Source organism: Zalophus californianus, chromosome 9 (assembly GCF_009762305.2).
Source record: "Zalophus californianus isolate mZalCal1 chromosome 9, mZalCal1.pri.v2, whole genome shotgun sequence".
NCBI classification, from domain to species: Eukaryota; Metazoa; Chordata; class Mammalia; order Carnivora; family Otariidae; genus Zalophus; species Zalophus californianus.
Genome location: NC_045603.1, coordinates 51,149,859 through 51,176,273, shown reverse-complemented (window position 1 = coordinate 51,176,273; position 26,415 = coordinate 51,149,859). Strand labels below are relative to the sequence as shown.

Below are 26,415 nucleotides of genomic sequence, written 5' to 3'. Positions count from 1 at the left end.
TTCATAATAGTTTGCCTTTCAGGCACTAACACAGTTATTACAGTTGCCTTTTTTATAGGTATATCAAGACTTCAATTTACAGAATGAAGTGGGATGTGGAAAACATGCTAGGTCACCATAACAGTTCTTGAATTAATGTCCTTGTGCTAAATTACCAGGAGAGGGAGGAAAGAGAGGATACTACAGAATGGTCTCCTGTCTCCTAATTGTAATCAGTCTAGCTGGTGCCAGCGAGGGGGAAAACACACACACGCCAGAAAAGGAATAAATCTGTCAGCTTTCTCAAATCTATGTAAACAGCTTTCAACTTCCTCTTTTGGCTTCCTAGCAAAGTTTTTTTTTTTTTTTTTTTTTTCCCCCCCAGCTGATTGTTACAAATGGCTTACACCTTCCTCCCCCTGCCTGGGACTTTGCCTGGAATAGTGCCATTTCATTTTATACAGTTATTTGGCTGTTCTCAGTGTCTTGTTTATGCCAAGAGTTCCGTAGGGCAATAGTTCTTTCAGAATCCAACAAAGTCGATTTTGAAGAATTATGATTTGGCTTTCTGTTTTTACAAGACTGTTCACTTTTCATTACTGAGCAAATTCTGGGGATTGGTAATTTCCTTTTGGAAGAGGAAATTTGGCAAGCTAAATTGTAAAGAAGAGGTAACAGTACAGCTTTGCACATGGATTTCAAACCAGTGACCACTCTATTAATTCATAAGACCTCTAAGAGTCTGTTTTTTCTAAGTCTCAGTCTTCTTGTATGGTTAGTTGCCTGCTAACCTTTTCTTTCCTTTAAGTGAACCCTCTTAGAATGAACAAAAGTGCCATATTCTAACAGTCTTACACACAGACACCCCTTTATTGATGAAGATCATTAGAATACTAAGAATAAAGAAACAGGTTGGAAGCACCTGAAAACAGCTGCCTGCATAATTTCATAGTTTATTAGATTACTTGATTTTTTTCAGGGTCAAAAAATGTCCCTGCTAACATAATGCTTAGTAAGAATTTCATATAATGCAGATAACTGGTGTGTTAATTCACTCTTCTCTCTATTAGGAATTTCGCTGTAGCACCTATTTAAAGATATTTAGCATATGTGGGTCCTTCATTTATGTGAGGCGTGAAAATGATTTCTCAGGAAATCTTGGCTCCTCAGCATTTTCATAAAGGCGGTGGACTTTGAGGTCAGAATGGAGCTGAGAGCCTGCCACTCTTCATTCCTAGCTGTGTGACCTTGGACAAGCTTTTTAACCTTTCTGTGTCTCATTTTCCTCACTTACAGATGGGGATAATAATAACATCTAACCTGAGAGAGGGCTGTGGTGATAATTATATAAGTTAATGTCTGTAAAATGCTCAACAAATGTTAGATAGTATTTTTATTGTTATCGTATACACCAGAATGCCTTAGAGAGGAGGTTGTCCACTCCTTGTCAGTTGATGGTCTCACTTTTGCTCATTTATTTAACACTCATTTAACAGCAAAAGTGGCTGATGTGGTGGGGCATACAAAGATAAAGGAGACCTTATTTCTGTCTTCAGGACAGAAATACATCAGCAGATATTGCTGTAGAAGACATTTCTAAACTCACCTCTGAAGATTTTTCCCATATTGGACAATACATAGAATTCAGAGAATCACAGAGCTGTAGGTACCTAACAGTCACTAAAAATGACTCTTTTTTGGAAGAAATCTATAATGTAAATGCAAGATGATGATATTCCTACCCTTTTTCTTTCTGGAAGGAAAAATTTTCAACATTCAAATAAAGGCTCTTCGCTCTGTGGAAGGAATCTAGGAACGAACAGCCTCTGATCTCCTCTTGTAACTTGTTTCCATATGTAATTGTCCTTAAAGCACAAATATTATCATTTAATGTAAATGTGCTCTTCCCACTATATACCACCATGTTTAAACTCAAGGTAAGAGAAATAACTGGCCTTTGTTCTCTTCCTCATAGTAATCCCTTATTCTTATTTTAGTGTTCTTTATATTGATGTTTATAAAGAGTATTCACATTTGTTTCTCAGAATAATCTTGTATGCTAAGCAGAATTTGCGACTCAGAGCACTACCTTGCCTACAATCACAAAGATAGTCGCTTGGTCCAAAGGGAGTTCTTTTTTTTTATTTTTTTATTTTTATTTTTTTAAATTTTATTATGTTGTGCTAGTCACCATACAATACATCATTAGTTTTTGATGTAGTGATCCACGATCCATTGTTTATTTATTTATTTAAATTTTATTATGTTATGTTAGTCACCATACAATACATCATTTGTTTTTGATGCAAAGGGAGTTCTTTTTAAGGTCAAATGCATTTTCCATGATGTGGTCAAATACGACTGCTGTTAAAGGACCCCCCTTGCACTTGCACTTCTGTTATACAGACCCCCAAAGTTCATTTTCTTTGATCTCTGGAATTTTTTTTTACTTTCGAACACTTCTTTTCTTTTCTTCTGGTCCCTACTAGTTTTTCCAAATCCCCTTAAAAATGAATGGATCCAGAGGTGCCTGGGCGGCTCACTTGTTAAGCGTCTGCCTTCGGCTCAGGTCGTATTTCCATGGTCCTGGGATCGGGCCCCATGTCAGGCTCCTAGCTCAGCGGGAAGCCTGCTTCTCCCTCTCCCACTCCCCCTGCTTGTGTTCCCTCTCTCACTGTGTCTCTCTCTCTCTCAAATAAGTAAATAAAAAAATCTTAAAAAAAAAAAAATGAATGGATCCAAATCCCACCCAGGACGTTTAATGAGGGCCTAGCCAATGCCAGGTTGAATGGAAGCTTCTTGCCTGACTGGCAGGTCACACTGTAGAGACTAGTGATAATATCAGGTGACAAATGGGTGGCTGGATTGCTTAGTTGGTTAAGTGTCTGCCTTTGGCTCTGGTCGTGATCCTAGGATCCTGGGATGGAGCCCCGTGTTGAGCTCCCTGCTGAACAGGTAGCCTGCTTCTCCCTCCCCCTCTGCCCCTACCCCCACTTGTGCTCTCTCTATCAAATAAATAATAAGTTCTTTAAAAAAAACTGTGAGTTCTGTGACAAACAGAACTCCCAAATTGTAATGATTATTCGTATAAAGATTGTCAATAGTTTTGATTCCCAAATCTTTTTTCACTTGTGGAAAACAGCTGTTGGGAATATTAATTTTATGAATGTAGAATTATCCTTAATTTATCTGTTTAAAGGAAATGTATTTTCTATAATATTTGAAAAATTGCTGAGTTTCTAAAATGAAATATTGTACCTAATAGTCAAGCTATTGGAAGACTGTATATTTAAAACAAAACCAATATTGCTATATTCATCTACATTAGAAAATGTGGTTCTATTATTTACTTTTAACTGATCATGTACAAACATGTGAGTGCTTTTAAAAATATTTGTTATCAGCTATTAGGTTTATCATTGATATGACAGACTCAAAAGGATTCTTTTCTTATAAGCTTACCATCTGAGCACTTTAATGATACAAAATATACATGCCAATTTTCAGCAATGGAAGGTAAATTTGTAACCAGAGCTAAATAGGACAAGAGTCTTTGCTTACATGTTGCAAGTAGCTTCAGGGATGAAATTTATCTTACAGTATTTGTTTCCGTGACAGGACAGGAAATGGGTAAGTGACTTATTTGATCAGAATATCTCAGCTGGGTGCGCCTGTGTGGCTGAGTGGGTTAAGTGTCTGCTTTTGGCTCAGGTCATGATCTTGGGGGTCATGGATCGAGACTCCCTCCTAGGCGAGTGGGGGGAGTTTGCTTCTTTCTCTCCTTCTGCCGCTCCCCCCCACCCCTGCTCCTGCTTTCTCTCTCTCAAATAAATAAATAAAATCTTTAAAAAAAAAAGAATATCTCAGCTGAATACATACACGTAATCCTGGGTGAGAATCCAGAATTACCTGGTTTAAATGGATATTCTAGATGTTTATCCTATGATTAGTATTATATTGGAATTTGTATTCCTCTCTGGGTATTTATTTTATTTTTTCTTTACTGATAGACACTACTGAACTGAAGACAATCCTTCGAGAGCTAAAGTACAGAATTGGCATTCAGTCGGCAAAGTTACTCCGGCAGCTGAAGCAAAAAGACAGGCTTCTGCACAAAGTACAGAGAAACTGCGATATTGTGACTGCATGCTTGCAGGCTGTGTCCCAGAAGCGAAGTAAGTGCGGGAGTGCGGGTTAGCCCTTTTGCCACATGTGTCTGGAATGTTAGTGGAGCTGAGCCAGTAGTCATGTTTTTGACTATATTGCAAAGTTTTAAATAGAAGCTTATAGGATTGGAACTAAGAACTATGAACAACTCAGTTTCGTAGTCTTTCGGTTGCAATGTATAGGTCAAGTCTGATGTTACAAACTTAGTTTTATTATTCTGGATTTGAAGCAGCACTTCATTTTGACAATGGTTATTTTTACCTGATGCTAAACAATGACTAAAATCGTTATTTTTAGAATGACATCAAAGAGACACAACCTAAAAGACATATCTTTGTTTTCTTATGCTGTGTCACTCTAATAAGTGCATTAAAAATTGACTTAGAAGGACACTTTTGTAATAGGATCTTACAACTTGCTTTGAAATATAAAAAGGACAAAATATTTTAACAAATGAAATCTGTCTCAGGGGTCATCCATTCATAGCTAAGAGCTGCGTGGTTTGTTAATTGAGTTAAAAATGTTAAATCCCTGATCCATGTTAAATTCTAGATACAAAAGCTTGTGAATTAATTTTTAAATTCTCCATGCAGTAGTTTTATGTTTTATTCTGCTAACATGTCCTTATTTTTGTTTTGTATTCTTTATTAACATGCAGCATGGCAGAACAGTATGTTCAGGTATGGCAAATAGAGGTACCAATGATGCTTTGATAAAATGCCTGTGACAGCTTTTTAGGTGCATGTGCAAGTTAGTTGCCTTACTTTGTTTCTTTACCCTGTCACATTTTATATATAAAGTGATACCTTTTACAGTTTTTTTTTTTTAATTCCAAGTTAAGATGTGTTTGTTTTCATAAAGCAATTTTCAGGGCTTCATTAGTTTCAGATAATAAAAGGAATGGCTTAAATTCTGCTTATTATTAAAAGTAAATACCATGTTTTCTTCCTCCTGTTTTATTTGACCGCTTTTTGTTATCCCCAAATTATTATTCTTGCTGTTTACTAAAGAAGGTTTCAAACTAATGTATATTAAACAGAATGTTGCTTAATTATATAATGATATAATGGTCCATGCAGAAAGCAGGGGTGTCATTGAATAGACGGGTTTTGAATAGGGTTTTCTCCAGAGCCAGGCACTTGTCTGAAATAGCTAGAAAAGGAGAATACAGACGTAGATGGACGTACACATCTACGTATATTTATATATGTCTATCTACAAAAATTAGCATGTGTTGTAGGTATTTGATATTTTTCCATAGATTCTGATGGATTCCCAAGTGTCTAGTAAAAATGCTGTTATTTTCCCCTTTTATTTTGAAATAACTTGATTTTTCTGTCAACTGTGTTTTCATCTATCCATTATTATTGTTTGTACCAGAAGCACAAAGTGGTAAATGCATGGAGTTTGGATGTGTGGGAAAGTCTAAGGGGGGATGGAACCAGTGTAAGGAGACAGAGAGGAATGTCTGACTGGCACAGGATCAGGGGTTGATAATTACCAGGGACTCTGATAATCGTTTAGAGTTTAAATTTACTTGACTGGTAAAAGGACTGGCATTTGTGTCTTTTTAGAAAAATGTGTTCACAAGCACCTAATTCAATTTGTGAATTTGTGAATGCAGCCTTCCTATGTATTTTAGAACTTATCTCTTTAAATCTAGCCACGATTTTGTATTTCAGAGAGTATGGGCTTAATGCCTTTTAACCTTGGGAGTTCAATGATCACCTTGGTAATAAGACTTAAAACTAAATGGAACAGAATGTTTTTTGTTGAATTAAGAAATGACAGTGGATCAGATTTATCATTCTCATCATATGATATTATATTATGACATAGACATTGTTCAAGATTTGACTGAATAGTTATTTCTCCAGAGTTTAGATGTTTTGTGACTGTCTGATTCTTGTAGTTGCACATTTTGCCTCTTTCCTCAAAGTCAACTAATAGATACATTTGATTAGAATTCTAAAGAATTTAGATTTCACTATTTTATACTGAATAACTGAGCTTTCATTTTAGTAGTGATTGGCAGTGATGCATTTAAGAACAACATGCGTGTTGATTTCTTTGTTTTTAATATGCAAAAGTCCAGATAACCCCCATTACCCCCTCTGTATATGGATCCAGTGCTTATAATTCTTTCCATAAATGATGTTCCCCCTTCCATTACATGTTATAATATAAAACTATTTTAATTTTTAATTAAAATGGGTCATTTCTTGTTGATACACCAAAGGGGATGTAGTGATTTCATAAGTAAGTGTGGATTATGAGCCAAAATGACTAGATCGTTTTTATTTTGAACATGTATGATGTAACTGCCTGGATTTTATAGTTTCCTATACCAAGCCTTATGGTAGAATCCCTTTATTTTAAAACAGGGATGGGGTTAAGAAGAGCAGGATCGCTATTTGCTTTCTAGAAATGCAGATTTTCTCCCTATATTTAACTGTCTAAGGATAACCATGGTATAACCAAGTTAATATTAATAACAAAATTAATGATAAGAATGAGAGCAGTGGTCACTGTTCATTAGGTACATGGAGTTGTGCAGGAAAATCCACCTCCCGGCTTCAAGACAATGAGAAGAATAAGATGAATATTTGGCCAGGAGTTTGATTCTGATGTTAAGATTTCTAAGTGATTTGCTTATCTTATGGTTTAACTATTTTTTCCTGAAGACAGAAGGGAGGCCCTTTTAATTATCAGCATTTCCTAATTTTACAATTTTCTGCATTGGTGTAGTAAATACTTAAGTTATTTATGCTGGTTGCGTTTGTGAAATGGTAGTATAAGTCAAGTGATAAAATTTAGCTGTCGTTGGAAAACTGTGGTAAGAGAAAAGAATGGAAAAAATGTGAACATTCATGGAAGTATGGTCTTTATTTTAGCCTTGTCAATAAGCACAAGAATTTTAAACAGCTTACAGCCTCGTTTGATTTATGTGTCTACTCTGGCATCTTGAAAATAATGAGATTAAATCTTGCTATCATGAATGCCTGGCAGACACTAACACTTGTCAAATGGTCAATGGGCCTTGTTCCTCTTTTCCTGTGGTTGTCTTCTCTAGAATAGTACCTTGTTCTCTGCTGCAGGAGAAGGAATTTGTGTGGCTCTGAGTTTGGTGGAACTGACATTCAACATTTCCCGCTAAGAAACAATTCTCTGTGTTTTTAAAACAAATTATAAAAGTAAATATTTGCATAAAAAAAGTAAATGTGCTCAACCAGCCATTCCACTCCTAGAGAATTGAACATAGGAATGTTCATAGCAGCATTATTCATAATGGCCCCAAAGTGAAAACAACTCACATGTCTATCAATGGATGAATGGATTAACAAAAGTGGTATATCCACATAATGGAATAGTATTCAGTCATAAACAGGAATGAAGTACTGATTCATGTTACAACATGGATGACCCTTGAACACATTATACCAAGTGAAAGAAGCAACACACAAAAGTCCATGTATTGTATGCTTCTATTTGGAATGTCCAAAAGAGGTAAATCCATGGAAATCGAAAGTCGATTAGTGGTTGTCAGGGGCTAGGGTAGGGAGAATGAGGACTAACTGCTAATGCTATGGTTTTTTTACTGGGGTAATGAAAATGTGCTGTAATTAGGTAGGGGTGATGGTTACACAATTTTGTGAATATACTAGAAATTGCTACATTATACAGTTTAAAAGGGTGAATTTTATGGTGTGTGAATTATATCTCAATAAACAGTGTTAAAAATAATATACTTCTTATGGAAACTTTGGAAAATACAAAATTATAAAAAGAAGAGGAAAAATCATTTTCTAAAGATAATCTTTTTATAGTTCTAAATATTTATTCAAGTGTTTTTTTAAAGATTTATTCATTTTATTTTGAGAGAGAAAGAGAGGGAGCACGAGCAGGGGGAAGGGTAGAGGGAGAGGAAGACAAGCAGACTTCCCACTGAGCAGGGAGCCCGATGCTGGGCTTGATCCCAGGACCCTGAGATCGTGACCTGAGCCAAAATCAAGAGTTGGGCGCTTTAACTGACTGAGCCACCCAGGTGCCCCTCAAGTTGTTTTTTATCAAAGTTTTTCCAAAGTCAGTGTACTAAATAACATTTATGTATCCTGCCTTTTCATGTAATATCACAAGCTAGTGCCATTGACATAAATTATCCGTAAATAGAATTTTGAATGATTAATGTACTGCTTTTCAGTCTATCGTTTTGTTTTGTTATAACAATGTAATAGTGAAAAATCTTTCAGTCATGAGTACAGAAACACAACTTAAACTGATTTAAGTGAAAAAGGAAATTGATTGGCTTACGTAATTAAAACTCCAGGGATGTGGCTTCTGGTGTAACCAAATCAGATACAGCTGTTCAAATAGTTATCTTTAAGACTGATTTCATCTCTTAGCTGTGCTTTCCTCTGCATTGAATAACACCAAAATGGCCAAAATAGCAGCTCCAATTAAACAACCTTACCTGAAAGAATGGATCTCTTTTTCTCTTTTTCCATAGAAAGTTCCATAATTCACTTTCCTTAACCTAGCTGGGTCACCTGCTCACTAAAAATCAGTAAGTATTTATGTGTGTAAGAAGCTGGTAAAGTGATAAGTACTATAGGAAATTAAAAAAAAAAAAACACAGGTAAAGGCAGATTTGGAGTGGCCAACAATTGGTACTAATGTTGCCAGTCTTTTAAATTTTAACTATTCTAATGAGTGTTTGTTTAGTATCTGTGTGATTTTTATTTTCGTTTTGCTGATTACTCATGTGGTTCAGTACCTCTTTGTATGTTTATTGGCTGTTTGTCTCCAAAGAAAAGGATTGTCTACTTTTTCTTATAGATCTGCAGGAGTTTTTAAAGTGTTCTGCATATGAAGTTATTTATTTTAGATAGAGAGAGGAAGTGCAAGCTGGGGGAGGGGTAGGGGGAGAGGGAGAAAATCTCAAGCAGGTTCCCTGCTGAGTGTGGAGCCCAACACCAAGCTCCACAAAGGGCTTAATCCCAGACCCAGGAGATCATGACCTGAGCCAAGAGTCAGATGCTCAACCAACTGAGCCACCCAGGTGCCCCAAGGTCTTTTACCTCTTTGCTTAGGTTTATTCCTAGGTATCTTATGGTTTTTGGTATATTTACAGTTTTCTGTGTAGAGGTCTCACATATCTTTTACTAGATTTATTCTTAGATAGTTGAGGTTTCTTGATGCTATTTTAAATTGGTATGTTTTAAAAAATTCATTTTCTATTTGTTCCTAATACATAGAAATATGGTTGTTCTCTGCATATTGACCTTATATCCAACACTCTTACTTTTTTGTTGTTGATTCTAATTAACTATAAATTCTTTTGTATTTTATATTTTTTGATTTTTTATTTTATTTTATTTTTTAAAATATTAGAGAGAGAGAGAGAGAGAGAGAGAGAGAGAGCACAAGCTGGGGGAGGGGCAGAGGGAGGAGGAGAAGCAGACTCCCCGCTGAGCAGAGAGCCCAATGCGGGGCTCGATCCCAGGACTCTGGGATCAAGATGAGCTGAAGGCAGATGTTTAACCGACTGAGCCACCCAGGCACCCCTATTTTATTATTTTTAAAAGATTTTTTTAAGAGAGGGGAGGGGCAGAGGGAGAGAGAGAGAGACAAAATCTTAAGCAGGCTCCATGCCCAGCGCTGAGTCTGTTGTGGGGCTCAAACCTGAGCCAAAATCCAGAGTCAGATGCTTAACTGACTGAGCCACCCAGGGGCCCCAAAGATTTTAGTTTCTTTTAAGTAATCTCTACATCCAATGTGGGGCTCAAACTGACATCCCTGAGACCAAGAGTCACATGCTCCATTAACTGAGCCAGCCAGGTGCCCCAGTAAATTCTTTTGTATTTTTTTAAAGAAGATAACCTTTATCATCTGTGAATACTGTTAGTTTTATGTCAGTTTTCATTACCATTCTTTCATTTCTTGTTCTTGTTTAGTTAGGACAAGGATAACCTCAACCTGGTTATGACCTCCAGGATAATGTTGAATAGAAGTAGTGATAATGGGGTGAAATTTTTATCGGAGGTACAATCTCAGAGGGAAAGTTTTTTTTTTTTGCCCTATCATTTCCCCATTAAGTACAATGCTTACTGAAAGTTTTATGTAGAAATCCTTTATCAAATTAAGGAAATTCTCTTGTTCAATTTGCTAAGACATTGAACTTTATCATATACTTTATTGCCATATTGAGATAATATGTTGAATGTTAAAACAACTTTGCATTCCTGCAAATATCCTGAGTCATGAGATACATGTACATATATATACATACATATGTATATATGTGTATGTGTATATTGCTGGATTTGATTTGTTAATATTTTGTTGATGATTATTATGGCTATGTTCATGAGTGACAAGCCTATAATTTTACTTTCTTATAATGCTCTTGTCAGGTTTTTGGAGCCTCATAAAAGAAGTTTCAGAATGTGCTCACTTTTTCCATTCTTTGGAAGAGACCATGTAAGACTGGAATTATTTCTTTCATGTTTGATAGAACTTGCTGATAAGGAGAGCCTAGGTGGCTCAGTTGGTTAATTGTCTGCCTTCGACTCAGGTCATGATCTCCGGGTCCTGGGATCAAGCCCCGTGTTGGGCTCCCTGCTCAGCGGGGAGCCTGCTTCTCTCTCTCCCTCTGCCCCACCTCCTGCTCTTTCTCAAATAAATAAATAAAATCTTAAAAAAAAAAAGAATTTGCTGGTAAAATATTTGGGCCTGAAGCTTTGTAAGAAGGTTTTAAATTATGGATTCAATCTAAAAAAATAATTATAGGCTTATTTATATTTTCTATTTCTTCTTACATCAGCTTTGGTACTTTATATAGAATTTGCCCATTTCACATAACTTTTCACATTTATAGGCAGAAAATTTTAAAGACTATTTTTGGGGTTTCTTTGGTGTTTCAGGATATTAAAACAATTTCACTGATTTAAACAGGAATTCGATTACTACTTAAATTATCTTTTATTATAGAATGTATCATCATAAGAAGAGCATTCTAACACATATATGTGTTAGAAATAAATTAAAAAAAATAAAGTCCTATGTAAGTGGATATCTACCTACCAAGACTGAGTAATAATTACTAGCACATTAGAAGCTCCTGAGTGCTCCTCCCTGGTTGAAATTACCTCTCTTCCTCACATCTGTGTTAATCATTCCCTTAATTTTCTTTATAGCTTTTCTAACTCTTGTATACATTCCTAAACAATGTATAGTTTTGAGAAACTGAGTGGCAAGCCCAAGTCTGGTTGTACAGGGAAAGGGTAATTAATGTTGCCTCTGTTAGACAAAGGCTCCCCAAAGATAAACCAGTCTCTGGGTCACAGCCTGATGTTGGGTTCTCCTGAGAATGCACAGGACCCCCTTCTGGGGAAGCCAGGGAGCAAGGTTATAAACGAGTCCTGTGGCATCTTTTGCTGAGTGATCAGCTAAGTTGGGGGAGTGGCCTGCTTTTTATTTTTGATTCAAAGCTGACCACCGTGGCCTTGCTCTTGCTTGTATAAAGTAGGTCAAAGCAGAACACTTTTGTGGACATGGAAGGGAGGAGAGAGTGAGTGCTTTGTCAGCACATTGTGAGATAAACAAGTACAGATGAGAATGTGGACCTACTCTCCTAGGCATTCTGTCCTTGAGTTAGAAAGATGGTCCAGTAGCAGGAAGGATCTTGTGTTGACTGTCACTTGCTACACTCTGGACTGGTTGTGCTCAGTCTGGTGCACAGCTCTTACCTTGGGATTTCCCTTCCCTCTCTTTGCCTCTCTCCTGTGTTGGAACTTTTGTTCCCTATGTCCTATGTTTTCTTCTTTCCTGATTATTCTTTTTACATCAGTGCCCATATCCCCTTGACCAAGAGTGCCTGTGAAGTAGAATTTTGGAAATTGTGCAGGAATGAAAATGTCTTTATTAGATCCTCACTTTGACAACTCTGTACTTGCTCTGTTGACTTCTTCCCTTCTTGCTCTGGAGAAGTCTGAAGACTTTCTGATTCCTCATCCTTTGTCCTGGATTGTTTTGTTTTCTTCTTCTTTGAAAGCTTGTGGAATCTTCACTTTCTCCTTGGTGTCCTGAAATCATCATGTTCGTAATTATGTTGCTTGGTGTGGATCTGTTTTCACCCATTGTGCTGGGCGTAGATAGACACTTTCAGTCGGGCAACTTACATCCTTCAATTCTGGAAAATTTATGTGAATTATTTCTTTGATGCTTTTCCTCCCTCTTCTTTTTCTTCTTTCTGGAATTCTATTTTTTGGCTGTTGGAACTTCGGGACTAGTTCTGTAATATTTTTTATTTTCTTCATTTCGGTCTCTCTGTTTTTGGTGGGTTTTTTGTTTGTTTTTTTTGAAAGATGTATTTATTTATTTTTATACAGAGAGCGTGAGTGTGCATGAGCAGGAGGAGTAGAGGGAGAGGGAGAGAAAACTTCAAGCAGACTCTGTGCTGAGTGTGGAGCTTGACATGGGGCTCGATCTCACCACCATGAGATCGTGACCTGAGCGGAAACCAAGAGTCTGACACTTAACTGTGCCACCCAGGTGCCCTTTTGTTTTTGTTTTCTGGTTTTTGCTTTACTTTCTTGGAGACTGTCTCAACTTTATTTTCCAATCCTGTTATTGAGACCTCTTTTTTTGTGGTTCTTATTTGAATGTTTGTTTTATATATATATAGAATTCACAGATTCATATATTTTCTTATTGCCTTAAGGATATTAATGATAGAGACTAAAACAGACAAACAGAAAACAACAATTTGGAGTAAAGAGATTATACAGGGAGGAAAGAAACTTTCAAAACTGTTATTATATTTAGAGTCTTTTCTCAGATATCTAGTAGTCCTTGGCTGTCTGCTTATAATTAAGTGTCGGAGTCTAAAGTAATGACTTGGACTCTGAGGTGTCCAGTAAGACTTATTGATTTTGAGCTTCACTGAAGAGTCACCTGGATGGGCCCCCAGGTAAGTATCTTCAGGTCTTTCTTTTGGGATTGCTCAGATTCCTCAGGGAAGAGTGCTGACCTGCTTGGACGGTGAATGTCTGTGGGGATAAGAGCTGGGGTCTCTGCATTCAGCAGTCAGCATGCAGGTGGTCGCTGAATCCCTTTGTTTTAGGTAAGGTACTCACGCTCAGTTGACTCTCCAGCAACTCCCTACTTTAACCTTCTTTAGAAATGAAACCTTCCAACTCTTGTATAGATGGGAGAGGAGTAATTGCCCAGCCTCACGAAGTAGAGGAGAGGACCTAGGGAGGCAATTGTTTCTCAACGGCTTTCTCCACGTCTCCTTATTAAGCCTCCTCAAGAGCTGGCTGCCTGTCTCTGAGAGTGTTTTGGGGAATATGTGGTGTAATAAAGCTTTGCCCTGTCAATTTGGGATTTGGCTTTGTAGGATCTGCCAAGTCAATTTCTGCTTGTCCATGTGCTTTTTCAGCTTCAAAATTCTGGTGTTATCTGTTTCTTTTTTCCCTGGTCCTTGGAGGTTACAATAAAAATCGCCTTACTGTGTTTTTAGTGGGGACCAAAATTACATGCAATTTTTTTTCAGTCTTTCTTCATAACCCAGATGTGCACATTCCTTTTTTATGAACTTACTTGTTTTGATAGGTGAAAATAAATCAGCATTTTTCCCCAGTTTTACTGAGATATATTTGACATATAGGGAAGTTAGCATTTAAATTAAGATAGATTTGCCTTACTTATATTTGGAACTTTGTGGCAGAATTGTGAATTTTGGCACAGTTTTGTTAATACTGATAACAGATTTAGGTATGTTTTAATATATAATTCTCAGCTTGGTCTGCCCTGAAATAACCTAGTAAGGATTTCACTAGATGAAATCCATGGGATTGTAATTACTTACAATATTTTTAGCCACAGTTTCCTCTCATTTCCTTTAAACTCTTTAGTGTCTTGCAGCTAAGGATTATTTTTTTCTGTTTTGTCCTAATTTGCTTGTTCTTATGCATACTGCAAGTTTGTATGATATTTGAAACAGTAATGGCTTTTGAACCTCCAACTTCTGAGAGATTCTCGTGGCTTTGAAAAAAAAAAGCAGTAGATGTTTCTTGTGAGCCTTTACAAAGGGAACTGGCTTTTATAAAAAAAGTCTGAATCTCAAAGTTGTAATCATTTAGAGCCAGAAGAGAATTTAAAGCTGATTTTTACTTACTTCCAACCTTATGGTTGAGCAAGGTGAGGTGTGGGGGAGTTGGGAGCTTTGCTAAAATTCACTCAGCTGGTTGGTGACTCGGGAGTTCCCTGGTTGGTATCCTTGCTGTCAATTATGACAAAAGAAAAATATATATACAGCCAGCAGGGGGAGTTCTCATTCTCTTTTAAGCTTGCTTGCTTGCTTTCTTTTTTTTTTTCTTTTAAGCTTTCTTAAGAGCAGTATTCAATTTATGTTCTCTGTACAGTAGACCTCCCTTCTCCATGAGCAGTAGGTTCCAAGACCTCCAGTGGATGCCTGAAACCACAGATAGTACTGAACCCTCTATGTACTATATTTTTTACTATACATCCATACCGATGATAAAATTTAATTTATAAATTAGGCACAGTAAGAGATTAACAATAATAAAACAGAACAATTATAACAATATACTATAATAAAGGTTATGTGAATATGGTCTCTATCTCTCTCTAAAAATATCTGATTGTGCTGTACACACTCTTTCTGTGATGGTATGAAATAATACAATACCTGTATGATGAGATGAAGTCAGGGTATGACACATCAGGAGTATTATTTGCTTCTGGAGCATGGTTGACTGTGGGTGATGGAAAGCGAAACCAGATAAGGGGGAACTTCTGTGTGGTCTGGGCTTGAATCCCACTTCTGCCACTTACTGGATGTGCAATCTCATGCAAGTTTCTTAACACCCCTGTGCTTCAGTTTTCTCATCAATAAACAGGAGATGATGATAATACCTATTTCAGAGGGTTATTATGAGAATTAAGTGAGTGAAAGTATGTAAAATGGTTAGAATAGTGTTGGCTATATTATTTACTATTATGCCCATTATTGTGGGAAGGTTTAGAGACTGCCTTTTCCATCAGCATTTGGATACTCGCCTTTTTAAGGCAACTGTGAAGGTTGCTAAAGCTCCTCATATTTAAAAAAACCAATGTGGGGAGGGGGGTGCCTGGGTGGCTCAGTTGGTGATCCCGGAGTCCCAGGATCGAGGCCCCACCTTGGCCTCCCTGCTTCTCTCTCTCCTCCTCCCCCCACTCATGCACACGTGCTCTCTCTTATAAATAAATAAAAAAATCTTAAAAAAGACCCCAGTGGGATGGGGTTATTGGAGGAGGAGACAGCAAACAGTCATCATTAAGTTTTTTACATTTTTTAGCTTTTTGGGAAAGGAGAGCTTACTCTTCTCCAATAACATGCAAGGGGAGTGTTCCTCTTTTATGTGTTTCGATTGGAAAGAGGATATGTAAACATGTTTTGGGGCACACATTATATCTGAAAGTAGGCAACTGCCTGTCTGCAATAGGAGCAAAGATGAGAATCACCAAAATCCTCCTTGAAACATCTCAGAGAACTAGGATCAGAAGCATGATAGACATGTGCCATGCGGATGAGCATAGGAGGGGTGGGGAGACATTTCAGGCAGAGATAATGGTGCAGACTGTGAGAGCATCAGGTATTTGGGAGACATTTAGTACTCTAGTGTTACTGGGTATAAAACTGGAGGCTGGAGGCCAGTGGCAGAGCTTGAGGCTGGAGTTTACATGGTGTCCTCTAGCACCACTGCTGAGCACCAGAGTGATGTTGGATTTTTATTTCAAGGGTCACTTGGGCATGAGTGAGGAGCCCAGGCCAGAGAGGGTGAGTGGACATGAGGAGTCTCGGGAGGAGGCTGACGCAGTAGAGCAGTAGAATTGGGCCCTGAGAGAAGGAGCCCTGGGAACGGAGAAAAGGCAGTGAGGTATTTAGGACCGGGAGGGTGGTATGAGAGGAGGAGGAACCGGTAAGGCAGGGGTGGGGGGCATCGGTAAGTGCTTACAGCTGACACCCCTGAGGGGCACCACGTGGGGGCTGCTAGGGAGGAGTGTGGAACGGCCAGAGCACAGAGGAGCCCACAGAGGAGAGCCGTGTGGGAGAAGCTGGTGGAGGACAGAGACAGTTTCCCGGAGATGCAGTTTTAGCTTCTAGAGAACAGTTCTCAAGAACTACAGTACAGCACCTGTGGCGGTACATGTAATTACTACAGAGAAGTCAAATACGAAAATGATTGGAAAGGGCATTGGATTTTGCCTTTTTAAAATGATGGCGAGGAGTGTCCGTTTCAGTCGAGTGGTGGAGACAGAAGACACATGACACTTGATTTATACAGCAAGGGTGTTATATTCTTTCCAAAGTTTTTTGGTCATGTGATGAGATGGGTTGAGAACTAGGCTTGTCCTGACTTCCTTGTATGGAGCCTTTTCTGTGTGGTCTTTTGTTATTATTGATTAACATTTTCCTCCTCTTAACCCCACTGTTCACTAACCTTAGTTCTGTCAAAGCACCAATAATATATATATAAAAAATATATATATATAATACTTGTGGTAATTTGTTTCTTTATACATCTGTTTATTTCCTTCTCCCCACCATTAGACATAGATCTCCTGGTGGAGAGGCCGTATCATTCACCTTTTTATCCTCAGCATCTGTTACAGTGTTTGGCATGACAGCGGAGCTCACTGAAGGTCTGTTGGATGGGTGGATAGCTGGGTGGGGGGTTGCATAAATTAAGAGATTGGATCAGAGTTACCATGCACATGTGAGGCAGGCGACTCGGTGATGGAGAGAGACAGGCAGAGTAGGCTCAGAGCTTGTGAACAACAGTGCATATTTGCAATCACCGCTTTGATAAACGGGAAAGGGACTGATTAGGAAGGAGCAGTATCAGGATTGCTGAGATTGGAACTTTCTAGTTAGTAAATGTGCAGAAATTTTGTGAAATTATAACATCTTAGAATTTTGGAGCTAAAGGGTTCCTCGGAATTAATCAGTGTCCCTGTTGTTGAACACAGGACGCTAGTGAATGTGAACTGCCTTCCTAGCTAGATTGAAAGGTATTTGAGAGTTTGGCTATTTGGCAAGTACGTCTTTATTAATTGATAATGTTAATGCAGTCTTAGCCCTATGAGTAGAGAAAAATTAGGCTATATCATACTAGTTAGAAAGAAGGTCTGAAAAAATGTTTGCAAATTTATGTATCAGGCAGGAGGACAATAGCAAATACAGATAATTCAGCTGTATTGTCTTTATCTCCTTAACAGCATTATAAAAGTTTACTTACCTGATTCTAAATATGACTCTAAATAGAGTCAGCATCTGACTCTATCTCCCTCCTCAGGATGTTGGATATTTTTTCCTACCTGCTTCTTGGTGTTTTTGTCATGATTTTTACTTTTGATGGGTTATATATCACTGAACAATAATGTAATATCATTTTTTTCCCCTGGTAATTGCATGAACAGGTAGGTGTTAGCAACAGACTCTATAGGAATATATATATGTATATATATCTTAAAGATTTTATTTATTTGAGGGAAAGAACACGAGAGAGCACATGAGCAGGGGGAGGGGCAGAGGGAGAAGGAGAAGCAGACTCCCAGGGGGAGCAGAGAGCCCCATGCAGGGCTCGATCCTAGGACCCTGGCATCATGACCTGAGCTGAAGGCAGCTGCTTAACCAACTGAACCACCCCGGCACCCCAGAAATATATTTTGATATCTTATGTTGGGAAAGAATAGCTTCTAATGAATGCAATATCACAATCCATGCCTAGCCTTTTAGAGGGAGCTTTTTTTTTTTGAAAAGATTTTGGTTATTTATCTTATTTGAGAGAGAGAGAGAGCAGTAGAGGGGCAGAGGGAGAGGGAAAAGATCTCAAGAAGACTCTGCGCTGAGCGCAAGGCCAGATGCGGGCCTGATGCCACCACCCTGAGATCATGACCTGAGCGGAAACCGAGTCCGCTGCTCAACCGACTGAGCCACCCAGGCACCCTAGACAGAGCTCTTTTTTTGGTCACATTCAGCATTGCCTTCTCAACACCATTTACAAAAAGGGGTTCCACTAGGGCAACATCAGAGTTGCCATTTGGCCTGTGATCCCTCCCGTAAGGTTTCTGATACGTATGAAACTTGTAGATGGGCACTTTGGTTTTTTGCGGGTCTGGATCCCCTAGCTGAAAGGGTCTCATTCTCAGATCTTGCTGCCACTATGCAGGCTGGCCAGTAGAGGGCAGGCTTGCTCCTTTCCCTGATCAGGGGCTTGGACCCACCTTCCCGCCCCTCTCCTTCCTGTCTCCGTCTTTCTCATATCCAGCAGTTTTCTCATTTGTCAGATCACACAGTTTCCAGAATCAATATGTAATATAATTAAAGACGAATGGAAAAAAGGCACGAAAGTCATTTCTTTGTTTTCTCCACACAGCGTGACTCTTGGGGCAGATCTCTTTCAGCCCATGTTGGTGGCCTTCTCTGAGATTTTTTTGCCCTAATTCTCCCAAGAGCAGCCACAGAAAGTATAAGGCACTCAATCTTTGGTCCTTATGGTTTTCAGGTGTTAGATGATGACTTTTAATAGAACATTAAAGGGGCGCCTGGGTGGCTTAGTCGGTTAAGTGTCTGCCTTCAACTCAGGTCATGATCCCAGGACCCTGGAATCAAGCCCCATGGTCGGCTCCCTGCCCAGTGGGGTGTCTGCTTTTCCCTCTGCCTCTCCTCGCTCTTGCTCTCTCTCCCTCTCAAATAAATATGTAAAATTAAAAAAAAATCTTTAAAAAAATTAAAAAGGCTTCTCATGTTTCATCCCCACACCAAGGTCCTCAATGCTTCAACACTCCCAACAAAATTTTATGGAGCGAAACAGTCTGTACACATCCATATTAATAGGTTTTGCTGCTGTTGTTCTTGGAAAGATGTGATAATAATAATCCTCCCTTTTAGAAGAGGAGCTAAATTTGTGAACCCTATTGGACTGTGAGTTCAGGAGTCCTGGATTCTGTTTTTGATATTACTGTTTTTTTCTGCAGATCATCCTGCTTGCCTGTTTGTAAGCACGGTGTTCTTCCCAGGCACTTACAGGTGACTCTTCTCCAAGGTGTCTCATTGAGAAAATATATTTCCTCTTTCGAAGTTTTACTTGCTGTATCTGGGAGTGGGGAGGATTTACCCCATACCAGAAAACATAAAAGATTTCTTGGGGGTAGTGACCTCTTCTCTCTGCCATCCCAGCCTGACCATTTTTTAATTTAGTTGCAATTCTATCTCTAAGTTATTTTTTTTTAAAGATTTTATTTATTTATTTATTTGAGAGAGATAGAGCACAAGCAGGGGGAGGGGCAGAGGGAGAAGCAGACTCCCAGATGAGCAGGGAGCCCGATGTGGGGCTCGATCCCAGGACCCTGAGATCATGACCTGAGCTGAAGGCAGACGCTTAACCGACTGGGCCACCCAGGTCCCCCTAAGTTCTATCTATAAGTGAACGTTGAACAATGAGTAGAAGGCATCTCTATTAAAGTCACTGCTAATAGTCAATCCCACCTGTGTGTGTGGGTGAACTATAAAGTTTGCTCCAGCTGTGTGGACCCATCAACTTCAGTATCCAGTGATATCTATGCCCTCTCTGTTGATGGCTGGGACCCGACTCTTAAACTTTCCCTGCACTTGGATTTTAGTCTGTGTTTTACTTGAAACCACATCCAGGGTGTGTGTCACTGCTGTGAATATAGTTAGGGAATGAGAGTCTCAGAGTGATTAAATGATCTGAGTTTTCCCAGGAAATCAACCTAATTCTCCCCTCAATTCATGGATTGATGAAATTTGAGATCCTTGGGGATCAATTTAATGCAATGTACTCATTTTACAGATGATGAAATTGAAGGCTCAGAGGAGCTAAACAAGATGTTTAAAACCACCTTAACACCTATTAGGAAGGCGCCTATAAAAACAACAACAACAACAACAACAGAAAATAACAAGTATTGGCAAGAATGTGGAAAAAATGGAAACCCTTTGTACATTGTTGGTGGGAAAGTAAAATGGTGTTGCTGCTATGGAAAACAGTATGACATTTCCTTAAAAAATTAAAAATGGAATTATATGATCCAGCAATTTTACTTCTGGGTATATACCCACAAGAACTGAAAGCAGGGTCATTTGTATACCCATATTCATTGCAACATTATTCATCATAGCCAAAAGGTGGAAGCAACTCAAGTGTCCATCAGTGGCAGAACAGATAAACAGAATGTGCTATATACATGCAGTGAAAAATAATCCGGTCTTTCTGACACAGGCCACAACATGGACAAACCTTGAGGATGTTAGGCAAAATGAAATAATGCAATCACAAAAAGGCAAATCCTCTATGATTCCACGTACATGAGGTACCTAGAATAGGCAGAATTATAGAGACGTAGAGTGGAGTGGTGGTTGCCAGGGACTGGGAAGAGGGAGGAAGAGGGAGTTATTGTTTGATGGGTACAGGGTTTTAGTTTGGGGAGTTAAATAGAGTTCTGGAGACAGTTGTACAACAGTGTGAATGTACTTAACACTACAGGATCGTAGACATAAAATGGTTAATATGGTAAATTTATATTCTGTGTATTTTAACACACACACACACACACATACATGTGGCCACGTGGGTAGCTGGTTTCTGTATTCTCACCTTCTATTCTGTGCTTGTGCTAATATGCCATTCCCCCCCCACCCCACAAAATTACTCATGGATCAGAAGCTAAAGCACACTTCCTTCAATTGGTTTATCACCATCCAGAAAAATAATTTTCGTTGTTGATGTGTGGAGGCTGTTTGACTCTCTACCTTCCCTTCCTTCACATCACTTCCCACTCTGTGCTCCAGACAGGTTGAGTTACAATGCAGCACTTAAAACTCACCGTATGCTCTCCAGCCACGACTTCCCCTGCCTGCTACTCTTGTCTCCACCACCTCTATACGGTAATTCCTTCCTTCCTTCCCTCCTTCCTTCCTTCCTTCCTTCCTTCCTTCCTCTTTCTTTCCTTTCTTTCTCTTTCTTTCCTTTCTCTTTCTCCACTGCCTCTATACGGTAATTTCTCTTTCTTTCTCTCTCTTTCTTTCTTTCTCTCTCTCTCTTTCTTTCTTTCTTTCTCTTTCTTTCTTTCCTTCCTTCCTTCCTTCTTTTCTTTTCTTTTCTTTTATCTGTTCACTTGACAGAGAGAGCACAAGCAGGGGGAGCGGCAGGCAGAGGGAGAAGGAGAAGCAGGCTTCCTGCCAAGCAGGGAGCTTGATGTGGGACTCGATCCCAGGACCCTGGGATCATGAACCGAGCTGAAGGCAGATACTTAATGACTGAGCTACCCAGGTGCCCCTATATGGTAATTTCTGTTTTTAGGGTCCAGCTGAGCCGTCAGCAATCCTGCAAAGTACTTTTGACCACATAGTCTGAATTAGATGTTCACTCTTTTCAGGGTCATCCTCTCCACATGGAATTGCCATACTTTGTTTCCTGGTCTGTATCTCACACTGGACTTGATGTTTCCAGTGTCTAGCACACTGTCGTATAAGGTAGATGCTGGAAAATGTTTGCCACAGATGAACCGTACCTTGGAATACCTTGCTATAAGGGACACATATTCAAAATTGCCTGACACCAAGTGCCAATCTGCAACTCTCTGGCTTTTTTCTTTCAAGGGTATCTCTCATTTTTTTTTTAAGATTTTATTTATTTATTCATGAGAGACAGAGAGAGAGAGAGAGAGAGAGAGAGAGAGAGATAGGCAGAGGGAGAAGCAGGCTCCCAAGAAACAGGGAGCCCGATGCAGGACTTGATCCCAGGACCCTGGGACCATGACCTGAGCCAAAGGCAGATGACCAATCATCTGAGCCACCCAGGCACCCTCTCTCATTTTTTTAAAAAAGATTTTATTTATTTATTTGACAGAGAGGGACAGAGAGAGAGCACAAGCAGGGGGAGCGGCAGGCAGAGGGAGAAGCAGGGTCCTGCTGAGCAGGGAGTCCAATGTGGGGCTCGATCCCAGGACCCTGAGATCGTGACCTGAGCTGAAGGCAGATGCTTAACCGACTCAGCCACCCGGGTGCCCTCTCATTTTTTTTTTTTTTTAATTGTGGTAAAATACACGTAATGTAAGCTTTACCATCTTAATCACTTTTAAGGGTATAGTTCAGTGGTATTAAGTACCTTTATATTGTTGTACAACCATCACCACCATCTGTCTCCAGATCTTTTTTCATTCTGCAAAATCACACCCACTAAACAAGAACTTCCCATTTGTCCCTCTCCCCAGCCCCTGTCAACCAGCATTCAGTATTTGTCTTTTTGTGAACCAGCTTATTTCACTTAACATCAAGGTTCATCCATGCAGTAGCATATGTCAGAATTTCCTTCCTTTTAAAGGCTGAATAATGTTCCACTGTTCGCATATGCCACATTTTGTGTATTCATTCATCTGGTGATGGACACCTGGGTTGCTCTCACCCCTTAGCTACTGGGAATAATGCTGCTACAAATTTGCTCTGACTTTATAAACACGGCAAGCCTGTCCTTGTGCCATTCATACAGCACTACATCAGAAACACACCTTTCATACCCTGTATTCTTTTTTAATTTTTTAAAAAAGATTTTATTTATTTATTTATTGGAGAGAGAGAGAGAGCGAGCGAGCACAGGGGGAGAGGGAGAGGAAATCCCAAGCAGACTCTATGCTGAACGTGGAGCCCAAGTGGGCTCTATCTCTTGACCCCAAGACCATGACCAGAGCTGAATTAAAGAGTCTGACACTTAACCGACTGAGCCACCCAGGTGCCCCTACCCTGAATTCTTTATAGCCTTCATCCTGAACCATTTTTCTTCATCCATCTGCTTTCTGTCCTGTTCTGGTCTCCCCAGCTTTGATCTTGTGATTTGTTTTTCCTCGCTTAAAATTGCTTCTATGGCTTCCCTCTGCCTCTGTGATTCATACCCACTGACTTGTTTGAGGGTTCAGGTCAGTCATGCTACAGGTCCAGTCTGAAGACTTGCTACTATACCTCATGGACTATGGGATCTTTTGATAGAATGTCTTCCCCTCCCTCTTGCATACTTTCTCCTTCCCTCCACGTCTTTACCTTCTGCTTTTCCCAGCTATTCTCAACAGAGAAAGGATTCTCTGGCAGTAGCTCTCCCATGAAGCCCCCCTTCCTTACCCTTTATTCCTGCTGCTCCCCTGGCCCCACATCTCCCACGATTGCAAAGCCTTGAAGAAATGAAAAGTGACCTCCTGTACTAGAGACAACTGATAGCAAAATACAGCCCCTGCTCCCAGCAGCCCTTGTTGGTGGATCTGGGTGGGGGCAGCAGTGTGTTTCCCATCCATTCTGATTCAGCCATCTGACTTCTCCATTGCTCTGTGCTCTCTGCCCCCACAGTGCATCTTTCCTCCTCATTCCTTTGCTTCACTCTCAGCCTGCTCCTCCTTTGTCATTCCCCAAAGTACCATTGGCATGAGGCTGGTTGTGAGTTACCTGAAGTTTCCAGGGTAACGTGGAAGAAAGCTACAACATGCATGGAAGGACACAAGAAATGGCTGACTATTGAATTAAGTCTGAGATAATATTGTTGTTAAGTATTCTTTGGGCTTCTCCCCTGAAAACTTCTCCTTGACAGTCATTTCTGTTAGGCCCTAGTAATCTGTTTTATTTTATTTTAAAGATTTTGTTTATTCGAGAAAGAGTGAGAGACAGAGCCCAAGTGGACAGGGAGGGGCAGAGGAAGAAGAAGTAGCAGACTCCCCGCTGAGCAGGGGATGCACGTGGGGCTCCATCCCAGGAACCCAAGATCAGAGATCTCAACCTGAGCCTAAGGCAGACACTTAATTGACTGAGCCACCCCCCGGGCGTCCCCCCTCCATAATTTATTTTAGAGCTCAATTGTCCTTATTGTTAGGAAGCCAGAAGACTTAGGAGGTGGAGAGTGAACTCACATTGCTGGCCTAATCTGATTTTTCCCTCCCAGAAGAGTCAGTCATAGAGGAATTTGCTGCCTATAGCATCCCTCTATGTGGTTCTAACTCACCTGGATGAGGTCAGGTGGGATGGTGGAAGCATCCTAAACATTTCTTTTTCACTAAAGTTCATTTTGAATCAAATTGTACATCAAATTTTGTAATGCAAATGTTGGACATGTCGCAAGGGAGCATCTGAAGTGTTGACTCACTGCATCAAATCTTCAGCATCAGTAAGTAGTTAATGAGATTTTGCTACCGTGTGTGATATTGTGCAAGAGTTTTCAAACACTTTTTTTTAAAAAAGATTTTATTTATTTATTTGACAGAGAGAGACACAGTGAGAGAGGGAACACAAGCGGGGGGAGTGGGAGAAGGAGAGCAGACTCCCCACTGAGCAAGGAGCCCGATGAGGGGCTCGATCCCAGGACCCTGGGATCATGACCCGAGCTGAAGGCAGATGCTTAACAACTGAGCCACCCAGGCACCCCTCAAACACGTTTTGAAAAGACTGGGCAATTTGTTTTGAATCATCTCAAAGGTTATCCTAACTCCGAGATGTAGTAATTACAACAGCTGCTCCTTGCACATGAGGGAATGCAACAATGGCACGAGCATCATTTAAGACTGATTATACCCTGACTCGGCATCATTTACCATTTGCTCTCTAAGAAGAGGGTCTTTGGTTTGTTGCTTTCTCAGCTAATTAAACCAGCTTCCTGTTTCCTGTTTCACATTTGGCAAATTATTTTTAGAGATAATTCATATCTGTAGTTTTTTGGGGGAACTTCAAGGTGGCCCAGATTTTCCTTGGCTGAGTCGTGGGGTGAGTTTGATGCAGAAAGACATGCCCCATGGGCTCTCCACCAAGCCTACCTCTCTGAGGGCACTAATTAACTCCTGCATGCCCCACCATGTTGTCATAAAAGATACAGCTGGTTTTCTGTAATCCTAGCCTAAGAACTTCCCTCATTTGCTCTGGCATCATGGATTTTTTTTTTTTTTTTTTTTTTTTTTTGGTTCACTGCTAAGCTAAACTGACCTTATTGAAGCAGTTCCTTTGTTACCTCTACCCATATTTTGTTTTAGTGGTTAATAGAATAGGGGAAGTTTGAGGAAATGATGGGTATTTTATTCACTTTTTGGTAACATAAATGGGGCTGTGGACAAGTCTTTCAGAACTTCTAAAATGTTTTTGATCCTGCTCAGATAAAAAAATATCTGGTTATATTTTACTGGCTTAGCAGATAGAGTGTGGCTTTAGAGTGAGACAGACCTGTGTTCAAATCCCAGCCTCACCACTTATTATTTGTATGACCTCTGGAAAGTTATTTTATCTCTTGATTTGTTTGTTTATTCCTTCTTTCCTTCCTTCCTTGGTTCCTTCTTAGGGAATAAAAAAAAGTCAGAAAAGTACAAGGAAAAATACAGGAAGCTCCCATATTCCCACCACCCAGAATTAATAGTATTGGATTGTATTTTTCTTTCAGTCATTTGTTTCCATGCTTAGCAAAAAATTATCCTGATAATGTATGCATACACTTCCTTTTCCTCCCCATATCTTGGAAGATAATATCTACCTTTTTGAGTTAAAATGAGACCATTAAAGCACCTAGCTTAGTGCCGATTCAGAGTAGACAATTGGTACAAGGGGTTGTTATTAGTTGTTCTTCTTTTATCCTTGCTTCTTTCTTTGTGCATCTCCCTTAGAAAATATAGTCCTGGGAAGTTGACAGACTTATAAAAATGATTTTTGGGGGGGCAAGCTATTTCTCCTTCTAGGATGTCTTTGCTACCCTCAACTTGAGGAATTAGTGTTAATACATGTAAGAATGTGGAATACACCGTAAAACTTATTTATATTACAAATGAAAATTTATTGAAAGACCAGAACTTTCTAATAAATGATGGCCTACATTTGGGAAACGCTTTAAAATAAAATTATTGAGCCAAATTTCAGAAACTTGGCATGCATTATTTAAAAAGTTATAATATTGGTGGAATGGAAAGATTGAGAAGAAAATTGCTTACTTAAACTGTGCTGGGAGAGATTGATTTCCTGCTTGTAGTGATCTCACAGAGCGAGTGGCTGTTGGGTAATTAATCCTGGGGCTTTATTAATGTATGAAGAGCAGGGAAGGATTATCTTATCTGCATTGAAGTGAATTCTCCTCAACATGTTAAAAAAATCAGGATGATGAAAAATGTGAGCAATTTGTCAATTTGAATGTTCTTTTTTATGGGCTTTCTAGACTAGTTTTGCACTAA

The 26,415-nt window shown here is 39.4% G+C and overlaps 1 protein-coding gene across 4 annotated transcripts in view; it reads left to right on the top strand.

The window, feature by feature from the left end:
* TBC1D30 (TBC1 domain family member 30) overlaps positions 1-26,415 on the top strand; it is a 75,533-nt gene that overhangs the window by 1,346 nt on the left and 47,772 nt on the right. For all 4 annotated transcript variants that reach the window (XM_027595120.2, XM_027595123.2, XM_027595121.2 and 1 more), the window contains exon 2: positions 3,990-4,154. In XM_027595120.2, coding sequence (XP_027450921.1) covers positions 3,990-4,154 — 165 coding nt within the window. The remainder of the gene's footprint in view (positions 1-3,989; positions 4,155-26,415) is intronic.